This window comes from Oncorhynchus mykiss, chromosome 3 (assembly GCF_057628025.1).
Source record: "Oncorhynchus mykiss isolate SJ-2025 chromosome 3, ASM5762802v1, whole genome shotgun sequence".
NCBI classification, from domain to species: Eukaryota; Metazoa; Chordata; class Actinopteri; order Salmoniformes; family Salmonidae; genus Oncorhynchus; species Oncorhynchus mykiss.
In genome coordinates this window covers 25851614-25869441 of record NC_143024.1, presented here as the reverse complement: position 1 = coordinate 25869441, position 17828 = coordinate 25851614, and the positions used below count along the sequence as shown (strand labels likewise).

At 40.8% G+C, this 17828-nt stretch overlaps 3 protein-coding genes across 5 annotated transcripts; 1 reads left to right on the top strand and 2 right to left on the bottom strand.

The window, feature by feature from the left end:
- Positions 1 to 125: 125 nt before the first annotated feature.
- On the bottom strand, positions 126 to 1639 carry LOC149984483 (uncharacterized). The gene is made up of 4 exons (XM_090226658.1): positions 1556 to 1639; positions 1367 to 1414; positions 442 to 858; positions 126 to 287 (listed from the first exon to the last, which is right to left on the bottom strand). The coding sequence occupies exons 2-4, from the start codon at positions 1410 to 1412 to the stop codon at positions 178 to 180; spliced, it is 573 nt and encodes a 190-aa protein (XP_090082784.1). The 5' UTR covers positions 1413 to 1414; positions 1556 to 1639; the 3' UTR covers positions 126 to 177.
- Positions 1640 to 3290: 1651 nt separating this feature from the next.
- LOC110510742 (uncharacterized) lies at positions 3291 to 9146 on the top strand. 2 transcript variants are annotated; one of them, XM_021591983.3, is made up of 9 exons: positions 3291 to 3468; positions 3705 to 3765; positions 3867 to 4241; positions 4339 to 4386; positions 4526 to 4564; positions 7942 to 8044; positions 8209 to 8286; positions 8429 to 8510; positions 8817 to 9146. In XM_021591983.3, the coding sequence occupies exons 1-9, from the start codon at positions 3403 to 3405 to the stop codon at positions 8889 to 8891; spliced, it is 927 nt and encodes a 308-aa protein (XP_021447658.3). In that variant the 5' UTR covers positions 3291 to 3402; the 3' UTR covers positions 8892 to 9146. The 2 variants fall into 2 exon arrangements, 1 of the variants encoding a protein (XP_021447658.3); XR_016493236.1 differs by having other exon boundaries at positions 3317 to 3468; positions 4526 to 5865.
- Positions 9147 to 12438: 3292 nt separating this feature from the next.
- On the bottom strand, positions 12439 to 16929 carry LOC110510729 (myeloid cell surface antigen CD33). Of its 2 annotated transcripts, XM_021591976.3 has the most exons (6): positions 16503 to 16926; positions 16020 to 16310; positions 15436 to 15684; positions 15095 to 15328; positions 14648 to 14744; positions 12439 to 14514 (listed from the first exon to the last, which is right to left on the bottom strand). In XM_021591976.3, exons 1-4 carry the CDS (start codon positions 16861 to 16863, stop codon positions 15252 to 15254), a joined length of 978 nt encoding a protein of 325 aa, XP_021447651.3. In that variant the 5' UTR covers positions 16864 to 16926; the 3' UTR covers positions 12439 to 14514; positions 14648 to 14744; positions 15095 to 15251. The 2 variants fall into 2 exon arrangements, with proteins under 2 accessions (XP_021447651.3, XP_090082754.1); XM_090226628.1 differs by lacking the exons at positions 15095 to 15328; positions 15436 to 15684 and having other exon boundaries at positions 14380 to 14514; positions 14648 to 14725; positions 16503 to 16929.
- Positions 16930 to 17828: the final 899 nt, after the last annotated feature.

Sequence of the window (17828 nt, the reverse complement as noted above, 5' to 3'; positions counted from 1 at the left end):
TTCCTCCCACACTATGAATGGCAGTGGTCTGTGAAATGCAAATTCAGTGCAATACTAAAAGTACAAACTAATGACTAACATAATGACCATACAATATGTTGGGCTTTTTTCCATTAATGAATTGATTAACTACTTAAACATTTTTTATTTAACCTTTAAATTGTCCAAATTACATCTTTAAGAACTGATTGTGAGGCCTCCAAGCACTATGATGACCAACAGCTTCACTGCCAGAAAAGCATAACAATAAAAGAGTTGCATCTCTGAAGTATTCTCCTCTTCTGCACCTTAAGAACAAAATCGTATTGAAAACATTAACTACAAAGGGAAGGACAACTGTCATCTGTATGATAACTTGATACATTTTTGAGCAATACAATAGCAAGGGAATAAATGTGATATTTTTTTAACCTAATATGTGCATTTTCTTTGTTGTGTTACCTGGGATAACTGAGGTAAATATTAACCCATAAGGTGTGTGTGTAGCCTCGCTGATGAGGAGTCTTGTCCCATTGCCATGGTACTGCTTGTCCTTCCCATTGACGCAGCACTGCAGAGTGCAGAAGTAGTAGCCTATGTCATGCAGCTCTAACCAGATCATCAGGATGCTTGTATCTGTTGTGTTCAGGTCGTAGGTTTTCTGAAACCTCCCCTTGAATCGGGGCAAGTCACCCATCTCCCTCCACACCTTCCTCTGGCCATGTGTGGCCGTGTTGATGTACCACTCTGCCCTGCAGCCAGTGATCAGCTCCCCGCTGTCCGACAGGACACGGCATCCCATGGAGACTTTCTGGCCCAGTGTGCTGGTCACCACAGGGTCCTGGTCCACCCATACACGACAGAAAGCCTGATGAGGGACTGGACAACAGAATAGACAAATACTTGTGACAAATGTTCTCGTTATGGTATAATTAAGCAGTAAGGACCAAGGGGGTGTGGTATATGGCCAATATGCCACGGTTAAGGGCTGTTCTTACGCACAACGCAATGCGGAGTGCCTGGACACAGCCCCCTTAGCCGTGGTATATTGGCCATATATCACAAACCCCTGAGGTGCCTTATTGCTATTATAAACTGGTTACCAACGTAATTAGAGCAGTAAAAATACATGTTTTATCATACCCGTGGTATACGATCTGATACACCACGGCTGTCAGCCAATCAGCATTCAGGGCTTGAACAACCCATTTTGTAAATAACTATATTTCTGTCAAGAGGATGACTTTCTTTGCCATCAAGACAAAAGAGAGTATACAATAGTGAAACTAGATGCACCTGTTTAGATCTTTCCTAAAGTTAACATTGGGGTTTGTGTCTGCCAACTGCAAAAAACTAAATTAAAACCCAAACAAGATAAAACCATTACCTTTGAGAAGGATGATCACAATTAGGACAATGTGAAAGGTAGCCATTCCTTACAGCAACAAGAAGAGCCAAATAATTAGCATGTTGTATTATACCTAAAGTCAGATTTTATGGGTTGAAAAGTGGAAGAATTTCATCCAGACAAGAGATTCAAAGAAGAAATTGACTACATTTGTCATTAAAGTCTTACCTTATGCCCCCAAATAGTACCGCAACAATTACAATAACCAACTTTACTTCCTTAACTTCCATTTCCTGTTGCTCTAGCTACACTGTTGAGGTAAAAAAATATATATATATAGATGAGTCAAACCCACTGTGGTTTCCAATGTAGGTTTTTGTGAGCAAATGTCAGTTGGTTGTGGATATCAGAAATATTTAATGTTTAAATCATTGACCTTGCAAAGGCCTAAAGAATAAAAAGTGGTTTTGTTTTTCTACTTTAAAAGTTCCAGAGAGGGGTGAGAGAAAGACAGAGAGGGGTGAGAGAAAGACAGAGAGGGGTGAGAGAAAGACAGAGAGGGGTGAGAGAAAGACAGAGAGGGGTGAAAGATAGAGGGGTGAGAGAAAGACAGAGAGGGGTGGGAGAAAGACAGAAAGGGGTGAGAGAAAGACAGAGAGGGGTGAGAGAAAGACAGAGAGGGGTGAGCGATAAAGAGGTGAGAGAAAGACAAAGGCGTGAGAGATCGAGACAGGGATGAGAGAAAGGCAGAGAGAATATATGAGAAATGTTTTCTGCGTTTCTGATCATGCATCAGTTACACTCATACTCACTACCCCACAATCCCCACCCCGTGGCAGCCCCTCTCTAACATAATACCTAGCTAATACCTAATACCATGTTTTTCAGCATGACAAAATCTCTTCGGCAACCACAGGTTAGAGATGATTGTGTTTACAGTCCAAAACTGTATACCCTGGGTCATATCTCTCTTTCTCATATCTCCCTTACTGATAGAGTGAGAGAGAGAAAAACATCTGGGTCCTTGACAGTTGTGGGAATGTACATTTTTAGTTACCCATGGGTTCTGGGATCGAAGCCATAAGTTTCCTGACCGGTAAAATGTTATGTTTTTTAAACGTTCTGAGAACAGACGTGAAAATTTAGCCTGTTCTGGGAATGTTCATTTTTAGGGTACAGGGAGGTTCTGAGAACATTTCATCATGGAACCCTGAAAGTTTTCCTGGGACATTTTATTAACATTCTGAGATCAAAAATGATAGGCTATTTGAAGGTAATTAAATAACATTCTGAGAACATTTTCAATAACACTGTTGGCTTAGTTTGGGTTAACTGTTTTGAACCCATGGAAATTCATTTGTTTAGGCATTTATTATTGTTGTGGCAAGGCATCGGTGAGATTCAAACCTATGATCTTCTGTTTTCTATTCATGGATTAGTCCACTGCGCCAACAGGATGTACAAACAGGCCCAATTTAAAAAATGTATTGTGGTTTTTATGGAAAGTTATCTTAATGTTCTGAGAACACAAGTACTGAAACTCCCACCTAAGAAACATACGGTTCTCAAAACGTAATGTGCCATCTGGGTATCCTGCACCGTTCCCAGAATGTTGTGTTCAAAATAACCATAGGACAACCACACTCTCACCAAGCTCTAAGAAGGGGCAGCAGGCAGCCTAGTGGTTAGAGCGTTGGACTAGTAACCGAAAGGTTGCAAGATCAAATCCCCATGCTGACAAGGTCAAATCTGTCATTCTGCCTCTAAACAAGGGTAGTTAACCTAGGCTGTCATTGAAAATAATAATTTGTTCTTAACTGACTTGACTAGTTAAATAAAGGTAAAAGAAGAAACAATATGGTTCTCAGAACATTATGTGCTAGCTGTGTCTCAAGTAATTAGCCAACTTTCAGTTTTCACATTTACACTAAACTTCCTCAATTTGTTTTGTTCAACCACCATCATTGTTAAGTAACAGGAAATATACATGCAATACTTTTGACACCACTCTCGTTATAACTGCTTGTCACTCATTTTATTGGAAGCAGTTGGCTTTTAAGACATGTGCCGGTGCCATGGTCACTGCTGGTGTTTTCCTTGGACCTGTAGCCTCATGTTTTGGCACCTCTTTTCACAACACAGTGAGTATCCTCTGTAGCTTTGAGTTTTTATTTTGTTGTTGCTGAACCAACATTATTTCCCAGTGCTTTACAGTCTGTGCTATGCTTGTTGGTCAGTGGTAATGTTGTATTTGGTTTGACACAATTATGATGGGAGCGCCATCTGACACCAGGTATCTTTAACACAACATAAACGATATTAGGAATCCGATGCGTCATTAGTTAGAGTTAACTTTCAAATCTCTCTGTTGGACCAGATGAGCCCATTGATGTGGATTGTGATGATGCTCATTTTGTCTCAGGCCTCTGGCACTAGTGGTATGTGAATCATTTTTATGTCAATATGCACTCAGTTTTTTCTTATGTTATGTCTAAACAACATGAACTGAATAATACTTTTGTCGTTAATTCAAACACAGGTGTGGTTTGGAAAGCTGATTACCCGAAAGTTGTTTTTACCAAATTGGGAGAAGATGTGACCATACCATGCAATGTTACCTATCCCCGGTCCCAATCTAAAGGGCCTATCCAAGCATACTGGAAACGCCGGGGAAATACTCAACTAAACATCAATGATAACGACAGGAATGAATTCCTCTATCACCCCAACAACACATTCGTCATCAAGAGTTTTCAAACCAGGACCAACCTGATAGGAAATATCACCAAGGGAAACTGCTCCCTGAAGATCAATATAATTCAACATGGCGACATTGGGCACTACTACTTGAGAATTGCCACTGGAGCCGACAACTTTAGTTTTAAAAAAGATCTCGTCTCCATTCAAATATCTGGTAAGCAGTAGAGGATGTAAAGTGCCTTTGTTCAGTGCAGTGTGTCATTCCTTTGATTTGGAGGAAACTAATCCCTACTGTATTTTTTTCCATTCAGGAACCTCCGGGACTATTTCAACCATACCAAAGGACATGTCAAACACAGGTGAAATACTCAGCTTAGAATTATCACATACACACCGAATTTAAAATGTTGCTCTGAATCAGATATTGGTTTACTTTAGAAATGACTAGTGGACCTGACACAGTTGATAACAGCAATAACAATGTCTTTGTCTTCTCAGTTGATTCCACAACTACAGTCCCACTAGCCACCACAGAATGTAAGTAGACTCTAGTAGACACTGCTATATCTACAGTGCCTTCAGGAAGTATTCATACCCTTTGACTTATTCCACATGTTGTTGTGTTACAGCCTGAATTCAAAATGGATTCAATATTTTTTTCTCTCTCACCTATTTACACCACAGGAGGTTGGTGGCACCTTCATTTGGGAGCACAGGCTCGTGGTAATGACTGAAGCAGAATTAGTGGAATGGTATCAAACACATGGTTTCCATGTGTTTGATGCCATTCCATTTACTCCGTTCCAGCCATTATAATGAGCCATCCTCCCCTCAGCAGCCTCCACTGATCTACATAAAATACCCCATAGTGAGAAAGATAAAACATGTTTTTAGAAACGATTGAAAATTAAATAATGAAATAGCTTATTTACGTAAGTATTCACAACCCTGAGTCAATACATGTTATAATCAGCTTTGGCAGTGATTACAGCTGTGAGTCTTCCTGGGTAAGTCTCTAAGAGCTTTGCACACTTGAATTGTACAATATTTGCACATAGTTTTTTTTTATTCTTCAAGTACTGTCAAGTTGGTTGTTGATCATTGCTCTTGAAGCTAGGTGGCACTATTTGTATTGTTGGAAAAATAACATTCCCAAAGTAAACGGCCTATTTCTCAGCACCAAATGCCAGAATATGCATGTAATTGACAGCTTAGGATAGAAAACGCTCTAAAGTTTCCAAAACTGTAAAAATATTGTCTGTGAGTATAACATAACTGATATTGCAGGCGAAAGCCTGAGAAAAATCCAATCAGGAAGTGACTCTTATTTTGAAAGCTCTGTGTTCCTATGCATCCCCATTGACCATTGAAAGGGATATCAACCAGATTCCTTTTTCTATGGCTTCCCTAAGGTGTCTACAGCCTTTAGACATAGTTTCAGGCCTTTATTTTGAAGAATGAGCGTGAACGACCACATTACGTAAGTGGTCAGGTGGGGGCTCTCAGAGTGATTTTTGCGCAAAAGAGAGAGGCGGCCATTGTTCCTCCCAGTCCTAGTGAAAAGCCAACTGTCCCGGTTGATATATTATCGACTAGATATTTGAAAAACACCTTGAGGATTGATTATAACAAACGTTTGCCATGTTTCTGTCGATATTATGGATATAATTTGGAATTTTTGTCTGTGTTGTCGTGACCGCTATTTCCGGTGGATTCCTGGGCATAACGCACCAAACTAACGGAGGTATTTGGATATAAAAAAGATCTTTATGGAAAAAAGGAACATTTGCTGTCTAACTGGGAGTCTTGTGAGGGAAAACATTCGAAGATCATCAAAGGTAAACGGTTAATTTGATTGCTTTTCTGATTTTCGTGACCAAGCTTCCTGATGCTAAGTGTACATAATGCTATGTTAGGCTATCGATAAACTTACACAAACGTTTGTATTGCTTTCGCTGTAAGCATCATTTCAAAATCTGAGACGACAGGGTGATTAACAAAAGGCTAAGCTGTGTTTCGCTATATTTCACTTGTGATTTCATGAGTATTAATATTTTCTAGTAATATTTTTTTACTGTTGCGCTATTCTATTCAGCGTTGCTGATGACACATATACTGGATCCGGGATGAGTAGTTCTAAGAGGTTTTTAACAGACATTTTCAAGTCTTGCCATATATTTTGGTAAGCAACTCCAGTGTAGATTTGGCCTTGTGTTTTAGGTTATTGTCCTGCTGAAAGGTGAATTTGTCTTCCCGTGTCTGTTGGAAAACAGACTGAACCAGGATTTCTTCTAGGATTTTGCCTGTGCTTATCTCCATTCCATTTATTTTTATTTAAAAAAAAAACTCCATAGACATTGCTCCATAGACATTGACAAGTATACCCATAACATGATGCATCCACCACCATGCTTGAACGTATGAAGAGTGGTACTCGGATTTGTGTTAGATTTGCCCAAAACATAATGTTTTGTATTCGGGACATAAATGTAACAAAAATAATAATAATTTGCCAACAGGATGCATGCTTTGGAATATTTTTATTCCATACATACTTCCTTCTTTTCACTCTGTCAGTTAGGTTAGTATTGTGGAGTAACTACAATGTTGTTGATCCATCCTCAGTTTTCTCATATCACAATCATTAAATTCTGTAATTGAAATCACTGTGTGGCCCATACATTTTCCATAGGCTTGAGGTCAGGGTTTTGTGATGGCCACTCCAATACCTTGACTTTGTTGTCCTTAAACCATTTTGCCACAACTTTGGAAGTATGCTTGGGGTCATTGTCCATTTGGAAGACCCATTTGCAACCAAGCTTTAACTTCCGGACTGATGTCTTGAGATGTTGCTTCAATATATCAACATAATTTTCCATCTTTTTGATGCCATCTATTTTGTGAAGTGCACCAGTCCCTCCTGCAGCAAAGCACCCCCACAACATGATGCTGACACCCCCGTGCTTCACGTTGGGATGGTGTTCTTCGGCTTGCAAGCCTCCCCCTTTTTCTCCAAACATAACAATGGTCATTATGGCCAAACAGTTCTATTTTTGTTTAATCAGACCAGAGGACATTTCTCCAAAAAGTACGTTCTTTGTCCCAGTGTGCATTTTCAAACCGTAGTCTGGCTTTTTTATGGCAGTTTTGGAGCAGTGGCTTCTTCCTTGCTGAGCTGCCTTTCAGGTTATGTCGATATAGGACTCGTTTTACAGTGGATATAGATACTTTTGCTTTTGTTTCCTCCAGCATCTTCACACGGTCCTTTGCTGTTGTTCTGGGACTGATTTGCACTTTTCGCACCAAAGTACATTCATCTCTAGGAGACAGAACGCGTCTCCTTCCTGAGCAGTATGACGGCTGCGTGGTCCCATGGTGTTTATAGTTGCGTACTATTGTTTGTACAGATGAACGTGTTACCTTCAGTCGTTTGGAAATTGCTTCCAATGATGAACCAGACTTGGAGCTCTACAATTTTCTTTCTGAGGTTTTGGCTGATTTCTTTTGATTTTCCCATGATGTCAAGCAAAGAGTCACTGAGTTTGAAGGTAGGCCTTGAAATACATCCACAGGTACACCTCCAATTGCTCAAATTATGTCAGTTAGCCTATCAGAAGCTTCTAAAGCCATGACATAATTTTCTGGAATTTTCCAAGCTGTTTAAATGCACAGTCAACTTTGTGTGTGTAAACTTCTCACCCACTGGAATTGTGATACAGTGAGTTGTAAGTGAAATAATCTGTCTGTAAACAATTGTTGGAAAAATTACTTGTGTCGTGCACAATGTAGATGTCCTGACCGACTTGCCAAAACTATAGTTTGTTAACAAGGAATGTCTGGAGTGGTTGAAAAACAAGTTTTAATGACTGCAACCTAAGTGTATTCCTCAGTCCTAATCAGAATGTTTTTCACAGACGCGCTATCCACGGCCACATATATTGCCACCACGGTCCCAGTGGTTGCAGTTCTACTGGTTGCTGTATTGGGGATTGTTTGGTTCTTCATGTACAGGAAAAGGTGGGTCCGGTTGATGGGTGTCCCCAGAGGGATGCACTCCAGCTTGACTGACATTGATCCATTTCTATAGCAACATCTTGTCCTCTGCCTTATATTAGTCACTGCAGATACATTTTAAAGACATTTTTTTCACATTCACTAAAATAACTGAATTGATTTAATAGGTCCAGGGGTGTCACTAAGCAAGAGTCTGGATATTATGCTAATTTCACCATGACAACTCCAACGACCAAACCTGAAAGGTATGCTTAAAACTATGAAACATCCTTCAGTAAATTGCTAGTTTGACATATTTTGTTTTTTCTTCTGAATATTACTCTAAAATGTGTTCTTTGAGTTGACCTACAGTGTCAGTGAGATACTTGTCTTCCCCTATCTCCACAGAGTCAAAACTACAAAGAAGAAAGATGACACCCAAGTTCCTCCTCCAAAGGTCATTGATGAGCCCGTCTATGGCAACGTCCAGGTACATTACAGCACCCTGAGCAGATCTGTACTCTTTATAGTGATATCAACAGTCTAAATGTACTAAGTCATCATCTTTGGACATTATGGTCTTTACCTACTGGGCACACACTGGTTGACTCAACGTTGTTTCCATGTCATTTCAATGACATGACATTGAAGCAACGTGAAATAGACGTTGAGTTGACATCTGTGGCCAGTGGGTACTATTTATGTTTACCATGTTGGCCATTTAGTGTTGTGCGCATAGCTTGATGATAGGGAAAGGGTTAACTTCCCTGCCTGATTTCTCCATTTCTCTTTACAGGGTCCAGACGATCCGATGGACAGTATGGATCAAATGGACAGTGTATATGCAAATGTAGATCATACAAAACAGTGATGAGGCTGCATCTCAGATATCAGCACTGCTTAATAATGCGAATGTGTGTGTGTGTGTGTTTTTATCTTGATTGTTTTCTTGTCAAAAGGCAGCTTACAGTGTCAGCCCTCATTTCTAGTATCCTGTTTGACTTTCACTTGGTTAGACAATAATATGTGCAGTTTGTTTGTTAAATGTAATATACATAATTCAGTATGTAACTATTTTTTAAAGGACTGGCTTTCAAATAAACATACTTACTGAGATGATATGCTACCGGTTGTTTGATTCAAACTATGTCAAAACATTTCACAAAAGCAGCTCACACAGTCCTATATTGAAAAGCAGTCACAACTAAACGTAACATTTGTGCTGAGTTGGACAGAAACAATATATATATTGCCAGATTTTTTTTTTTTTTTAGACAAAGGCTTTCTGGGTAGTCATGAGTGAGTGAATTCATACACACGAGATTCACTTGTCAAAGTGAATACATTTTTAGAGTTTTGATTGGTAGAGTTTTAAGTTTTATATGTTGCGTATGTGAACAAAAAGTATATAATAAGAAACTTTGCAGACAATAACTGCCACTGTTAGCTTTTTTTTCAGAGGGGATGCATATATAGGCCTTGATTTTGGTACTCAAATGCAAAGTCTCAGGGTAAGAGTGGGTGAAACTCTGGCATATTACTGGACATGAACTAAGGAAACACAGAAAAGGTACCTCTACGTTCTTATTTTTTTGGTTCAAACTCATACATTGTCTTCTGTGTTTGAGAGTGAATGAGAGCTTTTCCAATTGCTTTGGTTTTAGGATTTCATCTCTGGCATCGGTTTTAACACATTCCCTCTCTTTTCTTCCACAGCCACCTGTGATGGAGATCAAACTGCTGTTTCATATTTTGCTGTTATACGGTATCTCCTTAAAACCTCTTAAGGATCGGACTCTTTTTTTCCAATTTTTATCTAAAATGACGTACCCAAATCTAACTGCCTGTAGCTCAGGACCTGAAGCAAGGATATGCTTATTCTTGATACTGTTTGAAAGGAAACACTTTGAAGTTTGTGGAAATGTAAAATTAATGTAGGAGAATATGACATGTTAGATCTGGTAAAAGATACTATTATCATTATTATTATACATTTTTTCATCATCTTTGAAATGCAAGCAAAAGGCCAGAATGTATTATTCCAGCTTAGGCACAATTTTGGCCACTAAATGGCAGCAGTGTATGTGCAAAGTTTTAGACTGATCCAATGAACCATTGCATTTATGTTCAAAATGTTGTATCAAGTCTGCCCAAACGTACCTAATTGGTTTATTAATACATTTTTAAGTTCATAACTGTGCACTCTCCTCAAACAATAGCATGTTATTCTGTGCAGTTAGATGAACAAGAATTTAAGCTTTCTGCCCATATCAGATATGTCTGTCCTTGTCACACCCTGATCTTTTCACCTGTCCTTGTGCCTGTCTCCACCCCACTCCAGGTGTCACCCATCTTCCCTGCTATCCCCTGTGTTTTTATACCTGTGTCATCTGTCTGTCTGTGCCAGTTCGCCTTGTTTGCCAAGTCAACCAGCGTTTTTCTCTGAGCTCCTGTTTTTCCCATTCTGTGTTTTTCTCTCGTCCTCATGGTTCTGAATTTATTGAAAATAAATCATCAAAATAATTTATTTTAACTCTTGATTGACTTGAGGCCAATGACTGCTCCAGTAATCCATGGGGTCCAGTCTCAGGTCAGCAGACGTCCCATGTATCCTGTACATTCAGGTACCCTCCCACATGGACACACATCACAGACTATGGAGGCTTCTGATAAACCCTCTCCTGGTGGGGGAAGGTCAACTGAATCTACAACCTACAGGAGAACACCAGGTGGCCCCAGAGTTTGCACCCAGATCCTGGGAGACCTGAACAAGGGAAACTGCATCCTGAGTATTGATAATGTTCAGCGCGATGACGTTTTACCGTTCTGTTTCAGGACTGACATGCCAGAGTACAACCAGTTCTCCTATGTTAGTAACATGGTTTGCATCAATGTGAAAGCTGGGTAGGCCAATGTTAATTTGGTTGAGGATTTTTTGGCTATCTATATCCTGTTGAATTGTTGAATGTGGCTTATTAAATGTGCCTTTCAAAAGACCATATATCAGTCTTTGACTAACTGTTCAATGAATGCTTTTCTTCCGTGTCATGCTGTCCAATCCCCCCTTTCTGTCAGTGAGGGAGGAGGTGAAGGAGGGGGAGGAGGTATCCGTCTCCTGCTCTGTGTCTCACTCCTGCCCATCTGATCCCCCTCTCCTCACCTGGAGCCACTCTGGAACACCCAGCATCCAACCACAGCAGCATACCAAGGGCCAGTGGGAGGTGACATCATCCATGACCTTTACCCCCGCCATCACTGGTAACAACCAACCTCTGGACAGTGAACCGCTCAAAGACTCATTGTCAAATGTCACTCTCTATGTCAAAGTCCTATATAGTACAAATGAGAGTGGTTATATTTCCTGACAATGTTGCTCCAAACCAAGTGGCGTGGCAGCTTTTGGGCTGAACAAACAAACTCATGATTGTTGTTTGTGGGAAAGAATGACCCAGTCAGTGGCTCATCTGCGTTGTCAGTGGCGATTTTAGCATGTACATCTTGGTGGGGCAAACAAACAAAACATTTTTTTTTAGGATGCATGCCAGCAAAGCCTCTACACAACACAAAACCCCTAAACATTAGATTAATTGCACTATAATGGTGACAAACGGTGCCCACAAGCTTTTAGGGCCTACATAAAGCTGCCCCAACAGCAGAGTTCCAAAAGCAGTCCACGAACCTTACCACTGCTACACCTGGCTATCAGCGGAGCCTTGTCTGGCAGCGAAACAGTTAATTCAGCCTTATTTACTGCCTTAAAAAAACATAGCTGATATGGTTGACTTAAACAAATGTGGTTTCTACTGACAATTGAGATGTACAAACTATGGCAAGCGGATAAGAGGCAATCCGTAATTTCGAATAAGACATTAATGAGCGAGCTAGGTCGAACGTAGTCAATATGGCTATTTGTTCAGCCCTTTTGAAATGTACAGCGACAGAAATCAGAACATGGGCCGTTCTTACAGTGTTCTCCCTAAGTCAGAACCGTAGGATAAATAAATGGGGCATATAAGTAGACAATGAAATCTCTTACAATATTCAATAATTTCATTTCTCTAAAACAGATTATAGGCTACAAAAAAAACAAGGTTGAATCATGATGACGTCAGTGATCTTCAGATCGTAACTCTAGAAAGAGGCCCAAGTTCTGACTTACAATTCCGAGTTTGATGACCGTTCAAAATGTATTTACTCAGTCGGAGCTTGTTTTTTCCTGAGTTCCCAGTTGTCTTGAACTCACTGAAGTCAGATTTCCCAGTTCCGAGTTAACAGTTGTTTTGAGCGCGGCAGAAATCATGCTTGATTGACAGAATGCCCCCCCCCCCCCCACCACCACCACTGAGCTAGGCTGAAACACATGCATTTTGGAGCTGCCTTTCTCAAGGAATCAAAAAAAGACCATGGTTGCATGCGGCTTAACTAACTCAATGATTATGATTATTTATTATGTTTAACATTGTTTGCAAACTGATATGTGACATGTATTAAAAAAAAAACACCCGATATAACATTTGCTAAACTATGTACGTGACCAATACATTTTGACCAGACCGAAGCCCTCTACTGCACTGCCGTCAACACAGAGGGACATGGGTGCTCCAGACAATGGACAATCACGGTAGATTGTAAGTACCAAGCATTTATAACTTATATTCCAAAGTTTCTCCTTTAGTCAGGTAGAGTCAGGTAGAGTTGACAAGCACTTCCTATAATTGGATACACACATTCACGTTTCTCATTAGTTTTGGTTGTCATGCCAAGTTAACAGGGGTAAACCTATTCCCCCTCAGGGGAATAGGGTTTGGCATGGGTCCTCAGATCATCAAAAGGTTCTACAGCTGCACCATCGAGAGCACTGGTTGCATCACTGCCTGGTATGGCAACAGCTCGGCCTCCGACCGCAAGGCACTACAGAGGGTAGTGCAAACAGCCCAGTACATCACTGGGGCCAAGCTTCCTGCCATCCAGGACCTCTATAACAGGCAATGTCAGAGGAAGACCCTAAAGATTGTCAAAGACTCCAGCCACCCTAGTCATAGACTGTTCTCTCTGCTACCACACGGCAAGCGGTAGCGGAGCGCCAAGTCTAGGTCCAAGAGGCTTCTAAACAGCTTCTACCCCCAGGCCATAAGACTCCTGAACATCTAGTCAAATGGCTACCCAGACTATTCACATTGCTGCCCCCCCCTCTCCACACCACTGCCACTCTCTGTTGTCATCTATGCATAGTCACTTTAATTAACTCTACCTACATGTACATACTACCTCAACTAACCGGTGCCCCAGCACATTGACTCGGCAATGTGTATATGTTATATATATGTATATGTTATGTATATGTTGTTATTTTTTACTGCTCCTCTTTAATTACTTGTTACTTTTATCTCTTATTCTTATCCGTATTTTTTTAAACTGCGCTGCTGGTTAGGCGCATGTGACTAATAAAATGTGATTTGATTTGATTTCCTGAAGATCACAGTAATTGGGGAAGTTCCAGAGTTATCGTAGCTCATTGCAGTTCTGAAGTGGTCTGTAAAAATATGCTGTGTGGCTATAAACAAATGGTCCATATTCTCCCAACAGACCTTCCAGAAAAATATGCAGATTACTCGGGCTGAACCAACGAAACCACACGTTTGACTTGTCAACCTCTACAGTTTTAGTGGAGGGGGAGTTTGAAGATAAGGACACTTTCCTGCACTCCCAGGAATTAGTATGGGGAGGCCTTTCTCACAAAATACATTGAATACATTTAAATGTTTCTATGCCTTTCAAATCATATGAAGGATTTGTTCCAAAACATGTTTTGTGAAACTTTCTTTTTCTTCTCCATATGTAATAATGTATACAGAGCTACAATCAGAACCTAATAACAATGAATAATTGTCTGTATTTGGATTTGTATGCCCGTGGCCGATATGTTCTTATAGAGAGGGTCAAGAAAGCTGACAAAATCAGTGAAATAGCTCAAACCCCATGGAAATAAACAGACGTTGAAAATCTCAATAAATGAAAGGGGAACCCCAAGTGGAGAAACACTGAAAGTTCCACACTCGTAATCTATCCTCAGATTACACTCAAGACACAATTTCAACAGACAGCTGGGGAATTGGGAAACAATCTATCGTTAAATACTGGTTGATTTATTGTGCATATTAAACATCTTGTAAAAACTCTTCTGAATCACCCAAGCCATAGATGATAAACAAATGCCTTGTGAAAGCCATAACACAAAGCCACAGCCCAAATAAGAATGTACCATATTCATTAGCCATAAGAACCATAAAGCTACATCAAGCTAACAAATATAAGCAGTCACCTGTTCTGCTACATTGGGTTAAAATGTTAATATTTTACTGGAACCTTTGACAGACTGAGTACCACTGCATCTGGGCCAGCTGACTTCCACATGCTTCCTGTTGTGTTCACACGTTACCATAGAATGCATCATCTCCACCATCACACTCGTATGGGTCGCCATCCTCTTCAGTCTACAGGAAACCGGATCAGAGATACTATCATCAACAACACCTCTATTGTTTTTTATATCATTTTTATTTAGAGCAAACTTTCTCAGATCTCTACAGCAGCTGTAAATGTCTGCAGTAGAACCACAGTACATACCTCCAAAAAATACCTTGATGTTGAGGGATCTGAGGAAGCACACTTTGATGCATCAATGTCCTGCTTGCTGGTTACTGGCTGGTCACAATGACTTCCGCTGATTAAAAAAACAATGCCAAGGTGAACAAACAGAACAAAACAGCTAAAAACAAACACAAATCTGCGAAGCTCACTCCAAAAAGTAATACTAGAGTAATTTACACCTTCTTGTTCAATACGCAAGCTGACATGGAAATTAGTATTACTACCACCACTAATGCAGCAATACCAATTGAAACGTACAGCATCAACATCTTATCTGTCCAAAAACAAATAAATATTATTTATTAATGTACCAATGATATCCTTTATGATGTTAATATAGTATGTAATACTTCATTTATGATGCACTTCCCCCACTGTTTCCTTTACCATTTGTGGACACAGTGAAGGACAAGGTGATATTACCCTGTGTGTTGCTGGCATGGCAGTGGATGGTCTCGGAGAAGCCTAGTGCCCTCTGTAGGATCACCATGGTAACTGACCCTTGCATCTCCACCTTGGTACTGGGCAAGATGGGCAGGGGTCCAGCCGGAAGAGACCACTCCACGGTGGCGGTGGGCTCCTAATCCACAATGCACAGACAGGTTACGATGGAGACGTCTGAAGTGCAGGCAGAGCCCACTTTGATCTCAGGGGGGTCTGGGATGAGGATGATAAACATTGGTTTCAAATGAAGAGTATTGTCTTCATATTATATACACAGAAAGGACATGATCCATATTAACAGAAGGGCAGCATCTACTTACACTCTACATTGAGTTTCAGTGGGCTGGAGTGGCCTTGTCCCTCTCTATTGATGGCAGTGCAGTAGAGGGCTTCAGTGAGTCTGGTCACATTCTCCAGTGTGATGGTAGGTCCAGTGGGCAGAGGTCCTCTGCTGTTGTGCCAGCGGTAACTGTGGGCAGCAGGGTTACTGTCACTGGAGCATCTCAGCTCCACAGAGTCTCCCTCCTTCACACTGGACACTCCCTCCACCTTCACATCCACTGGGGCATCTATGAATCACAACATTAGTAAGAATTATATTACTATGTAATAAACATCTTAGGACAAATTCAATGGATCAACCACATGCTTTCAATCTATTTAGATTTCAAAATGGAAGTTTTCCAAATCCAGGCTGTGGAAAAAGTGCATGTTTCCTTTTAAAATAAGTTTAATTCTAGTAGAAAAAACGAAGGAATGGATGTGCTGCTAAGGTACACAATAACAGATGTTGGTTGATTCGAGTTTAACTTTTGTCATTTGCGCAGAAGTATTCTGTTTTCAAAGAAGTGAAAGTGTAAATCTACCATACAGTGTTGTTAACACACAGGTGTGGTCCACTTACATTTGACATTGAGAGTTTTCAAACGTTTCACTGTCTTCCCTCCCCTGTATGCTGCTGTGCAGACCAGAGACTGGTTGTGATCAGTGCTGCTGGGAGTAAAGTTCAGGGATGACATCACTTCCCACTGGACATTGGTCAGCTGCTGTGATTGGACACTGGGTGTTCCGGAGTGGCTCCAGGTTAGGAGAGGGGAATCAGATGGGCAGGAGTGAGACATAGAGCAGAAGGCAGAAACCACTTCCCCCACCTTCACCTCCTCCCTCACTGACAGAAAGGGGGGGTCTGGAGAGCCTGCAATCATCGAAGAGAAGAGAACAGTTATTGCAGTTATTTTGAGGTGTGCCTCCACCTGTTCTTGGGTCTGTCCTTTCAGCCCAATAATTTAAATTAACAAGAAGCTATTGCTATCATTAGGGTAAATAATGTGATACTATAATACAACATTTTAAATTATCCTTGTGAATTCTTCCCTTGGGAACTTACTGCTCACTGCAATGGAGACCGTGTCATCTTTGTATGTATACTTGTCATGGTCTTTGATTTCAATCCTGAAAGTAAACGGTCCTTTGTCACTGCGATGGAGGGGGTCGATTCTGAGAGAGCAGTTCTTCTGCCGGAGGTCGCCCATCAGCTCTGTACGACCCCTGGAGTCTTTGATGATGCTGGAGCTGTCTGGATGGTATATAACTTCATAGGTGTCTTTTAACCAGATGCCAGTTAATTTGGAGGGCTTCTTCTCTGGTTCTGGGTAGTTGAATGAGCAGGGAATCACGATGCATGAGCCCTGCAGGCCGAACACTGAGCTGGGCACCTCAGCAGTCCATGACGAGGCATCAACTCCCATCACTCAAAGAGCAGTGGGAAACAAAAGGTGTTGGACAGTTAGACATTCAACTGACCACACTGGTTAGTTTTAATAAATTCATATCACATACTATGTACAGTATACAGTTGAAGTCTGAAGTTGACATCCACCTTAGCCAAATACATTTAATCTCAGTTTTTCCACAATTCCTGACATTTAATCCTAGTATAAATATCCTGTCTTAGGTCAGTTAGGATCACCACTTTATTTTTAGAATGTGAAATGTCAGAATAATAACAGAGAGAATGATTTATTTCAGGTTTTATTTATTTCTTCACATTCCCAGTGGGTCAGAAGTTCACATACACTCAACTGGTATTTGGTAGCAATGCCTTTAAATTGTTTAACTTGGGTCAAACATTTCAGCTAGCCTTCCACAACCTTCCCACAATAAGCCCATTCCTCCTGACAGAGCTGGTGTAACTGAGTCAGGTTTGTAGACCTCCTTGCTCGCACACGCTTTTCAGTTCTCTGAAACATTTTCTATGGGATTAAGGTCAGGGTTTTGTGATGGCCACTCCAATACCTTGACTTTGTTGTCCTTAAGCCATTTTGCCACAACTTTGTAAGTATGCTTGGGGTCATTGTCCATTTGGAAGACCCATCTGCGACCAAGCTTTAACTTCCTGACTGATGTCTTGATGTTGCTTCAATATAGCCACAATTTCCTTTCCTCATAATGCCATCTATTTTGTGAAGTGCACCAGTCCCACCTGCAGCATACCACCCCCACAACATGATGCTGCCACCCCCGTGCTTCACGGTTGGAATGGTGTTCTTTGGCTTGCAACCCTCCCCCTTTTCCTCCAAACATAATGATGGTCATTATGGTCAAACAGTTCTATTTTTGTTTCATCAGACCAGAGGACAGTTCTCCAAAAAGTACGATCTTTGCCTCCATGTGCAGTTGTAAACCGTAGTCTGTCTTTTTTATGGCGATTTTG